Source organism: Mangifera indica, chromosome 4 (genome assembly GCF_011075055.1).
Source record: "Mangifera indica cultivar Alphonso chromosome 4, CATAS_Mindica_2.1, whole genome shotgun sequence".
Taxonomy (NCBI): domain Eukaryota; kingdom Viridiplantae; phylum Streptophyta; class Magnoliopsida; order Sapindales; family Anacardiaceae; genus Mangifera; species Mangifera indica.
Genome location: NC_058140.1, coordinates 16,376,033 through 16,390,081, shown reverse-complemented (window position 1 = coordinate 16,390,081; position 14,049 = coordinate 16,376,033). Strand labels below are relative to the sequence as shown.

General features: G+C 33.4%; 1 protein-coding gene and 1 pseudogene across 4 annotated transcripts; one reads left to right on the top strand and one right to left on the bottom strand.

Annotated features, from left to right (window-relative positions):
* On the bottom strand, positions 1–4,229 carry LOC123214153 (PHD finger protein ALFIN-LIKE 7). Of its 4 annotated transcripts, none has more exons than XM_044633895.1 (5): positions 3,820–4,229; positions 3,687–3,719; positions 2,109–2,337; positions 606–735; positions 1–523 (listed from the first exon to the last, which is right to left on the bottom strand). In XM_044633895.1, exons 1-5 carry the CDS (start codon positions 3,914–3,916, stop codon positions 248–250), a joined length of 765 nt encoding a protein of 254 aa, XP_044489830.1. In that variant the 5' UTR covers positions 3,917–4,229; the 3' UTR covers positions 1–247. The 4 variants fall into 4 exon arrangements, with proteins under 4 accessions (XP_044489830.1, XP_044489832.1, XP_044489833.1 ...); XM_044633897.1 differs by having other exon boundaries at positions 1–520; XM_044633898.1 differs by having other exon boundaries at positions 609–735.
* A 1,026-nt stretch (positions 4,230–5,255) lies between these two features.
* On the top strand, positions 5,256–8,875 carry LOC123212878 (annotated as a pseudogene).
* The last annotated feature ends 5,174 nt before the right edge of the window (positions 8,876–14,049 follow it).

Sequence of the window (14,049 nt, the reverse complement as noted above, 5' to 3'; positions counted from 1 at the left end):
TGACGAAGATACAGAGCAATATGCATTATAATCAAACCAGAAAACTGCACTAACATTTATATTAATAAATGCCAGCAACCATTAAAAAACACAATTCCACAGAAGTTAGAAGAACAGGAACCAGAAGGTTGCAAATTCATTAACTAAAAACAGGTAATCTGTTTTACTTTCAAACTGTAATGAAAAAAGTTCTAAACTCCGTCCGCTAAGTTTAATTGGTGTGGAACTCCCAACTTCAGATCTAACTTTAAACTCTAGCCCTCTTGCTACTGCAACTAGGGCACTTGTACTGCTTAATATGCTCAGCCTTTGCAGGTGTAATCTTTACGCATTTACCATGGAACCATTTCTCACACACATCACAGCAAATCCAGAATTCATCAGTGCCGTAGTTATCCCCGCATGCCCCACAAGTGGCACCCTGCTCGTCATCTTCTTCCTCTTCCTCCCCACTATCGTCTTCATCCTTCGGTGGTGGAGACATCTTCACTGCCTTGGCCTGGTGCTCAGGTTGGCGAGACTGCTTTAATGAATCATCCAAAGTGTGAGTAAAAGAATTTGATGTAGATATAAAATAAAATCAAGTGTCTAGTTTAAAAGCTCACCACCTTCCCACTTGAATTGCTTTTGCCACTTTTGTGAGTAATGGCAGATTGCTCTTTTGGCTGCTTAACATTTCCTGTCACAACTTCAAAGATGGTTGGGAGGTCATTTATCATCTGGAAGAGTTTCTTCCTGTAAAATCCAGTTCCGATCAAAGTTAAAAACAAACTCTTAATAAGGTTTTGAACCCTCAACCCGCTGGTTAAACACAGGGCATCACAAACTTCCTATATCATCCATAACTTGAACAATATTCCAACAATATAACATTCAGCTTGACCTATTATTGCCATCTGTTTAAAAAATCTAAGTCAAATGGTAGATTTTAAGTTATTAAAAGTTCGGTAGAAGCACAAGAGGGAACAGATATTGAAATAAGCTAAGGGCCCTGACCAGTAAACTTCATTTTACTGGGGACAGCTAAAATGCATAATGTTGTCAAAAAATATTTGTCCTTCAGTAACTGATGTAACCTGTTATATGAAAGAAATGAATGTGAAACAATAATAAATAGGTTGCACTAATAATGTAAATCAAGCACCATGTCAATTGTTATATATGACACACAGCAGACAAGTAAATATTAAACAATCATCAAGGCAATAATATTTGATTCATACAACTCAACAAAATATATTAAATCATAAACCAATTATTTGGAAAGCAGGAGATCAAGGAACAGAAGAAGAAGAATACAAGGAGGAGGTACAGGGTAAATAGTTTTGACGGTGTGTGGTGTGACAGACAGACAGAGACAGACCACTATTAAATTGTTGAAGACACAATTAGTACATACAATCATCAAAACTAGGAACTTTCTACATTTCATCAGCACTATAGCATGTGTTAAAAAACCTCCTGATTTCATCACCCTAAACTTTCTAGAAGTCTTCCTCTGATTCAGACACATCTCATCTGTAAAACTAACTTATTATCTAATTACACCTCTTGTTATCTTGTAACATGGAAAAATGATAACAAATTACAAGAAGGGAATGTGCTTCCATGAAGTCATCAAATAAACAAAAGTCTGGATGATAACAAAAAGAAGACAAGGAAGGATATTGTAAATGATTTGACTGTGATAGTACACAAATGAACATTGAATACATCCACAGATAAACAAATTGGTCTTGTAAACTATATTATAAAAAGGCAATCTAAAGTAAACACAAGTTTAACTTTCAAAATTAAATGTCAAACCGGGTAAAAAATATAGAATATTCATTAAGGACAAAGTATAGGACTAAACAGAAATTCACAAAACAAAATACTACAGAGAATGAATCAGGAAAAAAAAAAATACATGGGATATGATAAATATAAAAAATTAAGTCATTTATGTGCTATACACATTATAATTTAAGAGCCAATAATATGCTGTCAACGGACAAAGAATTACAGTAGATTATACGTCAAACTTGTGGAGAATAACATTTATGGCAAGTGGTAAAATAACAACTAATATGAGTATAATTATAAAGAAAAAAAAGATGAAGCCATACCTTTCATTCTTACCAAATCCAAAGCGTGCACCAAAGTAGAATGCAACAGCAAGTAACCAAGAATCACTATGCACCGCAACCAATGATAACCAGTCTTTCTCCTGCATTCCATCCCTTGCAAAGTTTATACCTAAAGCTGGCTCAGGAAGCTCGGGAGGCACTTCCTCAACAGGCAGGTTAACTTCCCATGTCTCAGTAGGAAGTCCATATAGGCACAAATTCTCCTTTTCTGCATGCACAAAATTAGTATGTTCAACAACTCAAGGTTCTGCCTTGGATTGTTAAATTATCATTTCATATTCTTCCACGCCAACTTACTAAAGGTAAAAGAAAATCTGTGTTCCATAATAATTAAGAGTATATAAGCACTGTGTAATACATGAAAAATACTTCCAACATTGATTTTTCCCTACTTCCCCATTTGTTTGTGATAATTAACAACACTAAATTGTGGCTCTCCACTCCACTCCACTTAACACAAGTTGAAATAAATAGAAAAAGAACATGACCTTTTTACTAGAAAGTGAACACAACATTTTTACCAAAACACCAGAAGAATAGAAGAAATCATAATATATTATCAGAATTTAAACTAAGTCAATAACAGATAAGTCCAACTACTGGAATACTATATGTAAAGGATACAAAATGACAATAACAGTACAATTCCACAAACAAAACTGCATGAATCCAACATACATGTTTACTATCATTAAAATTTTGCAATTTTGTGCAATCAGGCAGCCATTTGAACCTATTGACAAATGGGGGTAATTTTTCTCATGTTCCCATTTCCTTGCTTGCCTGCAATGATGGTGTGATGTAACAACAATGTCTCATTGTTTAATAGTTAATCAGACTAAATTGCAGAGCTTTGCAGTCCAGCTGATACAAATTGACAAAAATAGTGAAGTAAACATTAACCATATCATTTAGACAAATGGAAAAACCACATTATATTATCATGATTACAAATAAGTCTACACTAAATACAAACAGCTACAGGGTAAGAAAAATGCCCGGTAGTCTGCCAAAAATAACTATCTGCTTCCCACAAGTACCCAACCAATTGAGTACTAAAACTTTGGAATTTTCTCTAAACCAGGAGCCAGGAGGCTATGTGGGGTGAACTCTGTGAGTGCAACACAGGTAACAAGCTCTCTGTGTTTACATAGATAGCCTAGGTTTTCAAAAGCAGAAGATTACATTGCTATTTGTTTGAGTCCCAAAATATGTATCACAAATTACCATGCAGGTAAGAAACAAGGAAACCCTGAGAAAACATGCAAAGCCTCGAAAGAGCTGTCTTCAAAACAGGAATTCATGTCTTGCATGTTAACACAAAACCGTGAACTGCAAAAAATATTCAAAACACCGAAGAAACCCACCGAACCTTGACCTTAACAATTCATAACACCTGATTGATTCAGTATTTACACAAACCTAATGCAATACAAACAACAAAAGAGTCAAATCCACACAAACAAAACATCATGACAAATAATTTTTCAGTCGACATAACACCTTAAATTACAAGAACAAGAAAAGAGTTCATATTGAAAACAAAAATGAACCCACCAGGATCGCACTGCTGGTAAAACTTGTCAACATCTGCAAGAAAAACACACAAAATCAAAATAAAGAAAAACCATTTCACAAACATAGAAACAAAAAAAAAACCCATAATTTAATAAACAAACAAAGATTAAACCAGTAGTTAAAGCCTTGATCAAGCCAGCTCGTCTGCCCTTGAAGTCGCTGAAGACTTCATCTACAGTTCTGGGTATTGGATGCGGTATTCCCTCCATAAACTTGTATAAGAGTATTGACGAGAGAACGAGAAGCGGCAAGAGTCAAATGAAAAAAAGTTCAAAACAAAAAGGTCTAAACAAAGACTAATTTAGAAATTAGGGTTTTCGTTTGGGAGTTTGAATTGACAAAATTGAGTTTTAAAAAACACAAAATTAAGAGGAACCCAGAAGAGAACAGATGAGATAGAGAAAGTAGGGGACTAATTTTGGGTTGAGATTTGTTTGTGTACAACTAAAAGGAGATAGACCAAGAGAAAGAGAAAGAATATATAAAAAAAAAAGTGTATATAAGGGTTTATGTTTATTTGTGGTCCTATTTTTTGGGTTATAATATAATTAAATTGGTTGTGGGTCTTGATTTAATTACTTTTGTTAATTAATTAATTATAGACAAATTTAACCAATCAAAACAATTAATTCAAACTTATGGGGTGACTATTTTTGTGAACAATATTAGTTACCATTATCATGTAGAAATATAAATCTCAATAACATTATCAAACCATACATGATTTTATACCATAATTCAAGGGTTCCAAATGAGGATAATGTTGAGTTTCGACAAAAATTAGATTTTTAAGTGAATATTAATTCAAAAAATCAGAAATTTCATAACCCTAGTGTAAGTTTAAAATCGGTTAAAATTGAAAAACTAAACAAAGTATATTTTTTAAAAAAATTATACAAACAAATGATGTAAATTTATTTATACAATATTTGATGAAGTGATTTTAAAATGAGAGAAAAATAAATATCTTATTATCAAATTATAAATTATCACTTTAGTGTATACGAATAAATTTGTATAATTTATTTATATTCAAAATTTTTTCTTTGAATAAAAGAAGAATGTTACAAAATTAACAACATTAATAAAATATATATATTTTGTTATAAGTTTTATGGTTTCTTTATTCATTTTGACTTTGTTGCAATAACTAAGCAACAAACTTAGGCTCTTACATGGTTGAAATCACTACCTAGGCACTCTATAAATAAATAAATACATAAATAATTTTATAAGATTTAATAGTAGGTAGGCTTTCAATATTTTAGATGTATTTCTAGATAATTTAATCCAATTTTAACATTTTTTTTATAATTAGGTTATTATTAGTCAACTAATCTATTTTGGGCTTAACTACACTTTTCTTTAGTTATCTTTTCATTTAATTTTATGTTACAACAAATTAAAAACCCATCAACTATTCTAAAGTTTCAATAGAAAATTCCATTTTAATTGCAAGCAACTAATATTGAGTTTTATATAATACAATTATATATTGAAAAACAAAAAAAAAATTTTATTATTAAGAAAAATTTTATTTTTTAAGACTAAATACTTTAAATGAATAATTCGCAGAAAAAAATTGGACACTAAAACGATGTAGTTTCAAATCAACCGTCTTCTCCGTGCAATAAATGGAGGGAACTTCATGTTGGAGAGAGCTTCTCCCTGTGATGTTGCTTCTAACTTTTTTCAACATCAAGAAACGATTTTGAACACCAAAACAAGCTGACCAACCGTGTTTCGTTCATGGGTTCTAGTCCTTTCGGCTCTAAAGATCCAGAGCTATTCTCATTCTGGCTTCTTTCATAGAACCCAACTGAGCTCTACCCATGTCAAGCCTTCATTAATTGCTGCGCTTTTGGCTCTGTCTCTCTTCATCTTTGTTTTATTTTATGTCTTATTTATAGTTGTGTATTGGTAATTGATCATGTGTTGGTTCTTGGGCTCATTCGTGCTTGCGTTGTGATTTGGTTTTTGGAACTGGAGCTTCTAGGGGCTTTTGCGTGGTTGTTGCAAATGGAAATTTAGAGAATTCGTATGTTGAGTTTGATAAAGAGAAGAAAGCTAAGGTTTTGTGTGAGAAACTATTGATTTACCAAGTTTGATATTAATTTACTTCCTACTGTGGTGATTATTGGACGTCCAAATGTGGGAAAGTCAGCTTTGTTTGACCCGTCAGTTTTAATATCATGTTCTTGTTTATGTTTGTGAAGCTTATGGAGCCTCTTTGTGTTGTCAAGGAGTAATCTATTTGGAAATTGTTTGAAGGAACCTCTCAAATGTGCTGTTGGATGTTTTCTTGAAATTGTATAACAGAAAACATACTCTGGTTTCATTTTGAAGGTGTTTTATTTACATTTTTAAAACAGTATAAGATATAGGGTAAGATTTATTATATGTGTTCAAATGTGATTTTGTTGTTTCTTTTTGTTGAGTATTAGGCTGATTAGGAGGAGGGAGGCTCTGGTTTACAACATGCCGGATGATAATTTTACTGGGGACATAAGAGAGGGGATTGCTAAACTTGGTGATTTGGGATTTAGGGTCTTGGATTCTGGGTCTATTTTTTGATAGAACTGCGGGGATGACTGCAAACTTTCTTGCAGAGACTCAATTTCCAACTTTCTTAATTGACATGAGGTTAGTTCTATGGATGTGTTTGTGTACTTTATGCAGTATTATTGCTTGACTTGACTTTTCCAACAATGATTAAAGTGAAAATGCATGTTAAGCATATTTAAGAATTTATTGGATGAATGATAACTATTGATTTTTATCAGTACTATTAGAATGCCCTTTATTTAAGAATTTATCTATGCTGCAGTGTGATAGTTATATTCTTTTTAGAAAGGGACAAACATATTCTTTAGGAATGGGCAAGCATAATCTTTAAGAATGGAAAAGAACCCTCAAATTGTTATTGTGTGTTTTATTAATTCTTGTTTTGTTGAGTGCAAAAGTATGAGTTCCCTTCTTGGTGTTATCTTATGTGTGGAACAAGTCTTCAACCCTTGGATTTGGAGGTTGGAAAGTGGTTGTGTAGACATGCACCAGGAATCAAGCCTTTGGTGGTGATGAATAAATCTGAAGCTCTTCATGATGGCACTGGCTTTCTTGCTGGAGTTGCTGCCAAAGCCCTCATGTTAGGATTTGGGGACCCTATTGTCATATCTGCAGAGACTGTTCTGGGGATGATAAAACTTTAAGGAGCTCTTTGACCTTCACTTGAGGATTTTATGGTCCGTGTTTTAAATGGTAAATAATAGAATGTTTTATTTGAAATATATATTTATGTGTTGTGTCTAAGGTCTTTATTTTGTTATGTTTCACATAACATTATTTTGGAATAAATAATAATATTACTTCAAATTGGTGTCTGAATAATATTTGTGGAAGAGTTGATATACATATGATAAAGTGAATGTAAAATATTATGATTGCTTTGCGTTGTTTATTCTCTGTTTTGCCTCCCCTAAACCCTGCTTTGCTTTTTGACTTGTCCAGAAAGTTGTTGTCAAAATATTAGCTCCACTCAGGACAGCTGCTCGGGGGTGTTGATGAGTCTTAGTTGCCATTATACTTAGCAATTTTTGGAAGGCCTGATGTTGGGAAGTTAACCTTGCTGAATGCTTTGTTACAAGAAGAACTTGTGCTGGCAGCTCCAGAAGCTGGTTTGACCAGAGAGATTCAGTGAGAGTGCAATTTGAGTATCAAAGGAGAACATTGTATTTGGTATATATCAGATTTCCATTACTCTCTATTCAATATTATGATATGGTTGCTCCCTTTTCTCTCCCTATGTCTCTCTTTTGGTGATATATATATATATATATATATATATATATTTATATATTTATTTATTTATTTATATGAAGTCTGCAAGTCATCTGACAGGTGCAAAGTTTGTAACTTCTTTGTTTATTTTGTGAGACACATTTTCCTTCAAGTTACAAGCTGTTGACCAATTTGTTTAAAGATGTGAAAACTCCTGAACCCCATGTCTCAGTTCTTTTTTCAGGTCTTGTTTATTTATTTTTTGAGATGTTGATTGTATTTATATTGAAATGGAAAGTTGACTGAATAATACCAGTAGAGTTGGTATCTCATATTGTGAGCATAGTGGTGGTAACGATAGAGCTTAAATACTGTTGCTGGCTGTACCTAACTTCCTAAAGTTTCTTGGCAATATTTCAGTTTTTTCGCATAGTTTCTTGTTGGTTTAATGTTTCATTGTTCAATGTTATTGTTGATTACCTTTCAGGTTGACACTGCATGTTGGTTGCAAAGGACAGATAGGGAGAAAGGGCCAGCATCTTTGAGCATTATGCAATCAAGAAAAAATCTAATGAGAGCTCATGTAATTGCCTTATTCGTTGATGCAGAATAGGTGTGTCATATATGATTTTCTTTTATTTGTTATGAAATGCCTTGGGCCAATGATTTTTTGTTGTATTTAATTTCTAGATAATCAAAATTGATTTTATCTTCTTGAAGTCTATCATATCTTGTATAATGGAGATTTGTCAGTGCATCAGCATTTTGAAAGGCTCATGAGGTTTTTGTGTGACATAATGACAATGTGAGTAATGCTATTAGCAGAATAGTTTTTGAAACCTCTAGCTTTGTTAAAATTATGTGGCCTCTTGATCATGCTGGATTCCAAGTTTGAACATAAAACCATTATGCATCACAGATTTAATACAAAGGAGTTGTTAAAAGACAGATGAAAGAAATCTATTCAAACAAATTATTTTGTTTGAAACTTCTGTATATGCGATGCATATGCTTATGAGTTACATCTCATGTATGATGATCAGATTGCAAAGGCTAGATGTAGTATGACACATGCAAAATTAGTTATAGCAAGACGTGCAGTGGAAGAAGTGTGTGTTTTGGTTGTAATTGTCAACAAAATGATCTTCTAAGTGGGAGAAAGAATTTTGCCTTGTATAAGAGGGTCAAGGAAGCTGTCCCTCAAGAAATTAAGACAGTTATGCCCTGGGTTTGGAAATTTGTAAAATTTTTATTTTATTTGTTGTTTTGTCAGTTTTCATTATGTAATAACTGTATAATCATATACCGTTGCTCCTGACCAGAATGTGATCTATATTTTTCTTGTTCAAGTTGGATGTCATTGTCATGAATCAAATTAATCTTCTGTTTGAATTGAGCGTGGAAATTTATGTTTCATACTGGATCCTTATTATAAATCTGCACAAAGTGTAAAAGTGTTGTCTATTATTCAAGTCTTAGCTGTGAATCATCTCTAACTTTCAGATTAATTTATTAGGAAAAAAATGATAGTTGAGATATTTATCCAGGGAGCTGTTACCTAAGAAGATTGGATTTTCAATGGAATTCTATCAAGTTTTTTGGGTTCAATTTGGAGACAAAATAACCTCAGAACCAGAATATGTAATTTGTTGAGTGGTGCTCTGTCTTTGATATCATGTGCACCAAAGCAGTTTTAATAATCTTTTTGGTACAATGAAGGATAGTGATTAACATTGACATGGTTTGGCTGGTAGGTGACTTGAATACCTGCTGTATTCACTTCAGCATTAGAGGGAAGAGGCCGGATACCTGTTATTTGTCAGGTCATTGATGCTTACAAAATTGTGACCAAGGCTGCCCACAGCTCATCTGAACCAATGGTTGCGTAAAGTCAGTAACCATTTCCTTTCCAATCCTTTTCTTCCACAATTAAAACTATTATTTGATTATAAACATCTCTCTCCCTGTATGCCCTTTTTTGTTCAGGTTATGAGCCGGCATTCCTGGAAAGATCAGTCTACCCAACCCAAGATCAATTATTTTACACAGGTGAAGGCTTGGCCTCGCACTTTTATTGTTAAGGAAGATTTTGACATAGGTATAATCCTTATTAGGATAATGCAGCGGACAGTAGAAGGAAAACTTGGGAGTAGGAGTAGCAGAAGTATCGATTTAGATTCCGTTGGCATTACAGTTGAAAGGAAGTTTTTGCACAGGAGAGCCATCATACAATTCCTCCAACTTCACCCTCTGTTATGAGACAAAGTCGTTTACTTTTGCATTTCCTATACATTCGGAAGGACGTTTTTGACAAGTGTAAATTATTTGTGCATAGCTGTAACTGTAATCCTTTTGTGAAGCAGTGTATTAGCCATGGTTTATTTCTTAGTTGACTTCATCCAGGAGAAGCAAAAGCAAAGCAAGCTCTAAATTACTTGATGCGGTGCTTGCTGGGCTCTAAGGAGTGTCATTGGATAAGAAGCTTAAACGCCCAAGTCGTATGGTTGAAATAGTCTTTTGGGGGGTTTTATAGTAAGCCCATAACCAAAATTTTAATTACATTTTTATCCTTATCTTAAAAAGTGGTAAGCGTAGTCACTTCACTATTTGAACATGCTGTTGTACCAATGACTCTTATTTTAAGTATGTATTCGAAATAATGAATTATGACTGAAAAGGTTGTGTTTAGAAGTGTCAAATGGCCTAATCAGTCCAAAAAATGATCTGGTTTGAAATGGTCTAATCTATTATTGAGGTGGATCGAGTTTTGGGTCTAGATATAATTTAACCTAATTTGTTATTATTTTTATAATTATTAAAAATTTAATTCATTAAATAATAATTATAATATAAAACGTTATTTTTTATTAAAATTAATAAATTTATACAATCCAAATTTATATTTATATAGAGTCAAATCATAGGCCTAATAAATCACGTTTAAACCGATCCAATCTATTACCACTTCTATTAGCGTGTAAAACCTCTCCCAATACAACTTGAATTCCAAATTCAGAAGCATTCATAGAAGAAATGGCCCTACAATCCAATTAAAACAAAAACAAAAAATAGAAAATTACGAAAGAGACGAGGAGACAGAGAGAGAAAGATATTATCTAATATAATACCTAGATTACAAAAAAGAGAGAGAGAGGGAGGTAAATGTGATAACAAAGGGGCACCCAGCCACCAATCATATGAGTGCCAATAAGCATTGCTAGATCTCTCTTGTCAGTAATAATGACGTCTCATCAAGCAAAACAAACACACCGCTGCCTTTAATATTCCCCATCCAATTCCACCGCTACCTATTCTCCTGCCTGCATCTCCTTCATGTAGATATCAGAAAAAGAATGAATATAGAAAAAAGAAAAATCACATGCATACCAGAAGAGAGAAATTAAAAGGACAAAAATAATATATCCATGATTGGTGAAGACAAAGACATAGAGAGGGTGAAGAGAGTCAAACTTTTTTCAGAGGTTGAGGAGGATCATTCACGAGGCTCCTGCTGCTTTCTTTATATATTTTAAAGACAGGACAGACAGACAACCCAGCAGAGTTATATCTATAAATGAAAATATATCTATGAAATTCATGGATTAACAGCAGGAGCTGGATCAATGGAGTAGTTAGTTAGTTCCATGCCTTCACTAGAAGAAGCATTTAATGTTATGTCAGAGAGTCCAACTTTAGTCACCAAGCCCTGTCCTGGTCAGTCAAATTTTTGACTCCATTCATTAAAATCCATCGGTGCCCTGTGGGCACTTCTCCATTCTCCTTGTTGCTGTGATCCCATCTTCTCGAGCTCTCACAACCACCGGCTTCAGTCCCGACTTTGTATCTTGGTTTTACATTACAAGAATATTACTCGTGTGACATCTTTTGGATAAATTCTGTATTGACAAAAGATGAAAGATGCTAAATTTGTATGTATATTTTATGTTGTTTGAGATACTAAAATAAAAATAGTTAAATTACTTATAAACTGCTGTCAAAATCCTTTTTGACTTGCAAAAGACCGAAAAACGGAAACTATAATAGATTATGTGTCTAAAATTAATAATATCCCAATAATAAGATAATTCTCAATGAAAACATTGAGTTTGTAAAAGGATGAATATTGATGGATGGAAAGGTGTTGTTGATATTTCTGCAATTAAGAGTCGGCAAAATTATTAATCTACAACTTTAACTAACAAAACAAGAAAGTCGATTGATTTCTTTCATACATACAAAAATTAAAAGTTGTGGCAATGAATTTATAAGACTGACGAGTCTTTGTGATCTTGAATCCGATAAGAGGTCATAATCTAGCTGGGGTTATGGCTTGACAGTACGACTGTGACTGGGTACATTAATGTTTCCTTGAGCTTTTCTGGGGTTTGGACGTCTCTCTATATAAATATATCAGATTTTTATATGTCGTCATGTGCCATAATGGCAGCACCAAACTTCACCACTCGATCGACTCCTGCCTTAATTAGGCCCCATTTGGGTCTTCGAAGAAAGGCTTATTATAAATGCGAGAATTTTCCTTTCTTCACTGTGATTAATTTTTTTTCAATGATATCCAATTTCTTAAAGTTCTTTACTAAAAGATTTATGTTCATCTATCGAAGTGATTAAATTACTAAACGTGGAGAAGAGAATTCATCAAATAAAGGTCATTGAAAGAAACTTTATAAATACCATACGAGTCAAATAAAGAGAGAACAAATAGGTCGGACAGAATGCTTTATGATTGTCATTTCTAATTAGAAAAGTCATCAAAGAACAACAGATTTAATGTCAAACAACCAAGAGAAGGTTTCTTTATTTAATTTTTCTTGAATTCAAAGACCCGAAACAACTCTCTCTCAATCCCTGGAAAGTCGAAACATTCATAAACGTACCCCACTCAAGCCAAGACCAAAGACTGGCTGAGTAGACTTGAAAGATCTAAATGCATGACTGCACCTAATTAATCGAGGGAAATTAATTTATCTTAGTTATATAGGGCCAAAGGACTATTTCCCACCCAACTTTTGGTGAAAAGAAAAATGTATACTTGTGACAGATGAAAAACTCAAACACCCATTTAAAGTTTAGTTCATTGTCATATACCAAAGAATTTTTTGTTAGAGTTAAAGGTAAAATCATTATTTTATCAGTAATATTAAAATAGGTAAAATTATATCTTTTTTCCTCTCTTGGTCTAGAAAACTAACAATTTCTCCTAAGATTCAAGTTTGAAAAATTCACTTTCCCCCCCTTCCCCCCCCCCCCCCCCCCCCCCAGGGCTTGATATCCTGAAATCTGGCCACTTTCTCTGATAAATGACAACACTCCTCTCTAGCATTTTTTTCCCAATGAACCTCTCTTCTGACAATGTTTCTCTCCTGAAGGACAAAACATTTGTCTGGACGATGGACGTCATCCTTTGTCACCGTTCATCATCCCTAGGAGAAGAAAGAGACAGTGACAGAGATGTCGCTAGGTCTAGGTTAGAAACTAGTGGTTGCCAATGGCCAGAGAGATAAAGAAAAAAAATAAGAGATTTGGGAGGGGAGAGTCACTTTTCAAAGTTAAAGTTTAGGTTATAATGCAATTTTCAAAACCTAGAGGGGGGATGAGATAAAAATATGTATTGTTTAATATTATGGTTAAATGATGATTTTACCTTTATATTTAACAATAATTTTAACAGAAGTTTTGGGTCGAGTGCGTGTTTGAGTTTTTGAACTTTGTAGGTATACTTTTGAGATTAAACTAAAATTTGGGTGGGGAATAGTCCTTCGGCCATTATATAATGATGTGTAACAATTAATTAATGAGAAATCATGGGTTCAAAAGCATAGAAATTGATTCAAGTTACTTTTGAAATATTAAAGAACAGAATTCGTACAAGATCTTTATATGTTACATGGTCAAAATATATAAAGATGGAAAAGAAATAAATCCAAAATTAACAGCTGTTTCTTAAATTGATTATGTTAATCCTCTTTACAACTAATAAGCTCTAGATTAATGGCCTAATAACAATTAGGCCTAGCTAATTCTTGGGTGGGGCTAGATTTTTGTTCGCATAGGATCCCATATGGAGGGTACGATTGAGAAGAAAACAGCAAATTCTTTCATTTGTTTTAGTTAAAATCATTAAACCTGCTTCATGTGATTTTGGCTCAACCATTATCAATCCCCACTAATTTCATTTCGAAATAGATTAAAAGTTTTTCTGTAAAACTCCTATGAACCTTCAAAAGTTTTAGATATATAGTTTCTCATCCTTCAATAATAAGCTTTGAATTGTCATGAGTATAAATAATTGATTTCATTCCAATGGCAATTTGAGGAAACGTCAAGCCTCCAACAAAGATGATTGATGCTTTCATCTTTCATCTGACGATAAAGTCGGCCCAAATTCATTAAATTCACCATTCCCCACAAGAAAAAAGAGAAATTTTGTTTTCTAGGAATGAGAGATATGTTTTGATTTATACCACTCGATAAAAAAAACCTTCAACAACGACACCTAATTGACTCATATTGGTTGGACGGCTCCCGATGGGTAGCCTGGTCGGTG

Excerpts from the sequence above, each read along its gene's own strand:
- LOC123214153 (XM_044633895.1), bottom strand. The coding sequence starts at position 3,916 with ATGGAGGGAATACCGCATCCAATACCCAGAACTGTAGATGAAGTCTTC. Across the intron at positions 2,338-3,686 it reads TTACCAGCAGTGCGATCCTG|AAAAGGAGAATTTGTGCCTA; the intron begins GTGGGTTCATTT and ends TTGTGCATGCAG. Across the intron at positions 736-2,108 it reads GGATTTGGTAAGAATGAAAG|GAAGAAACTCTTCCAGATGA; the intron begins GTATGGCTTCAT and ends TGGATTTTACAG.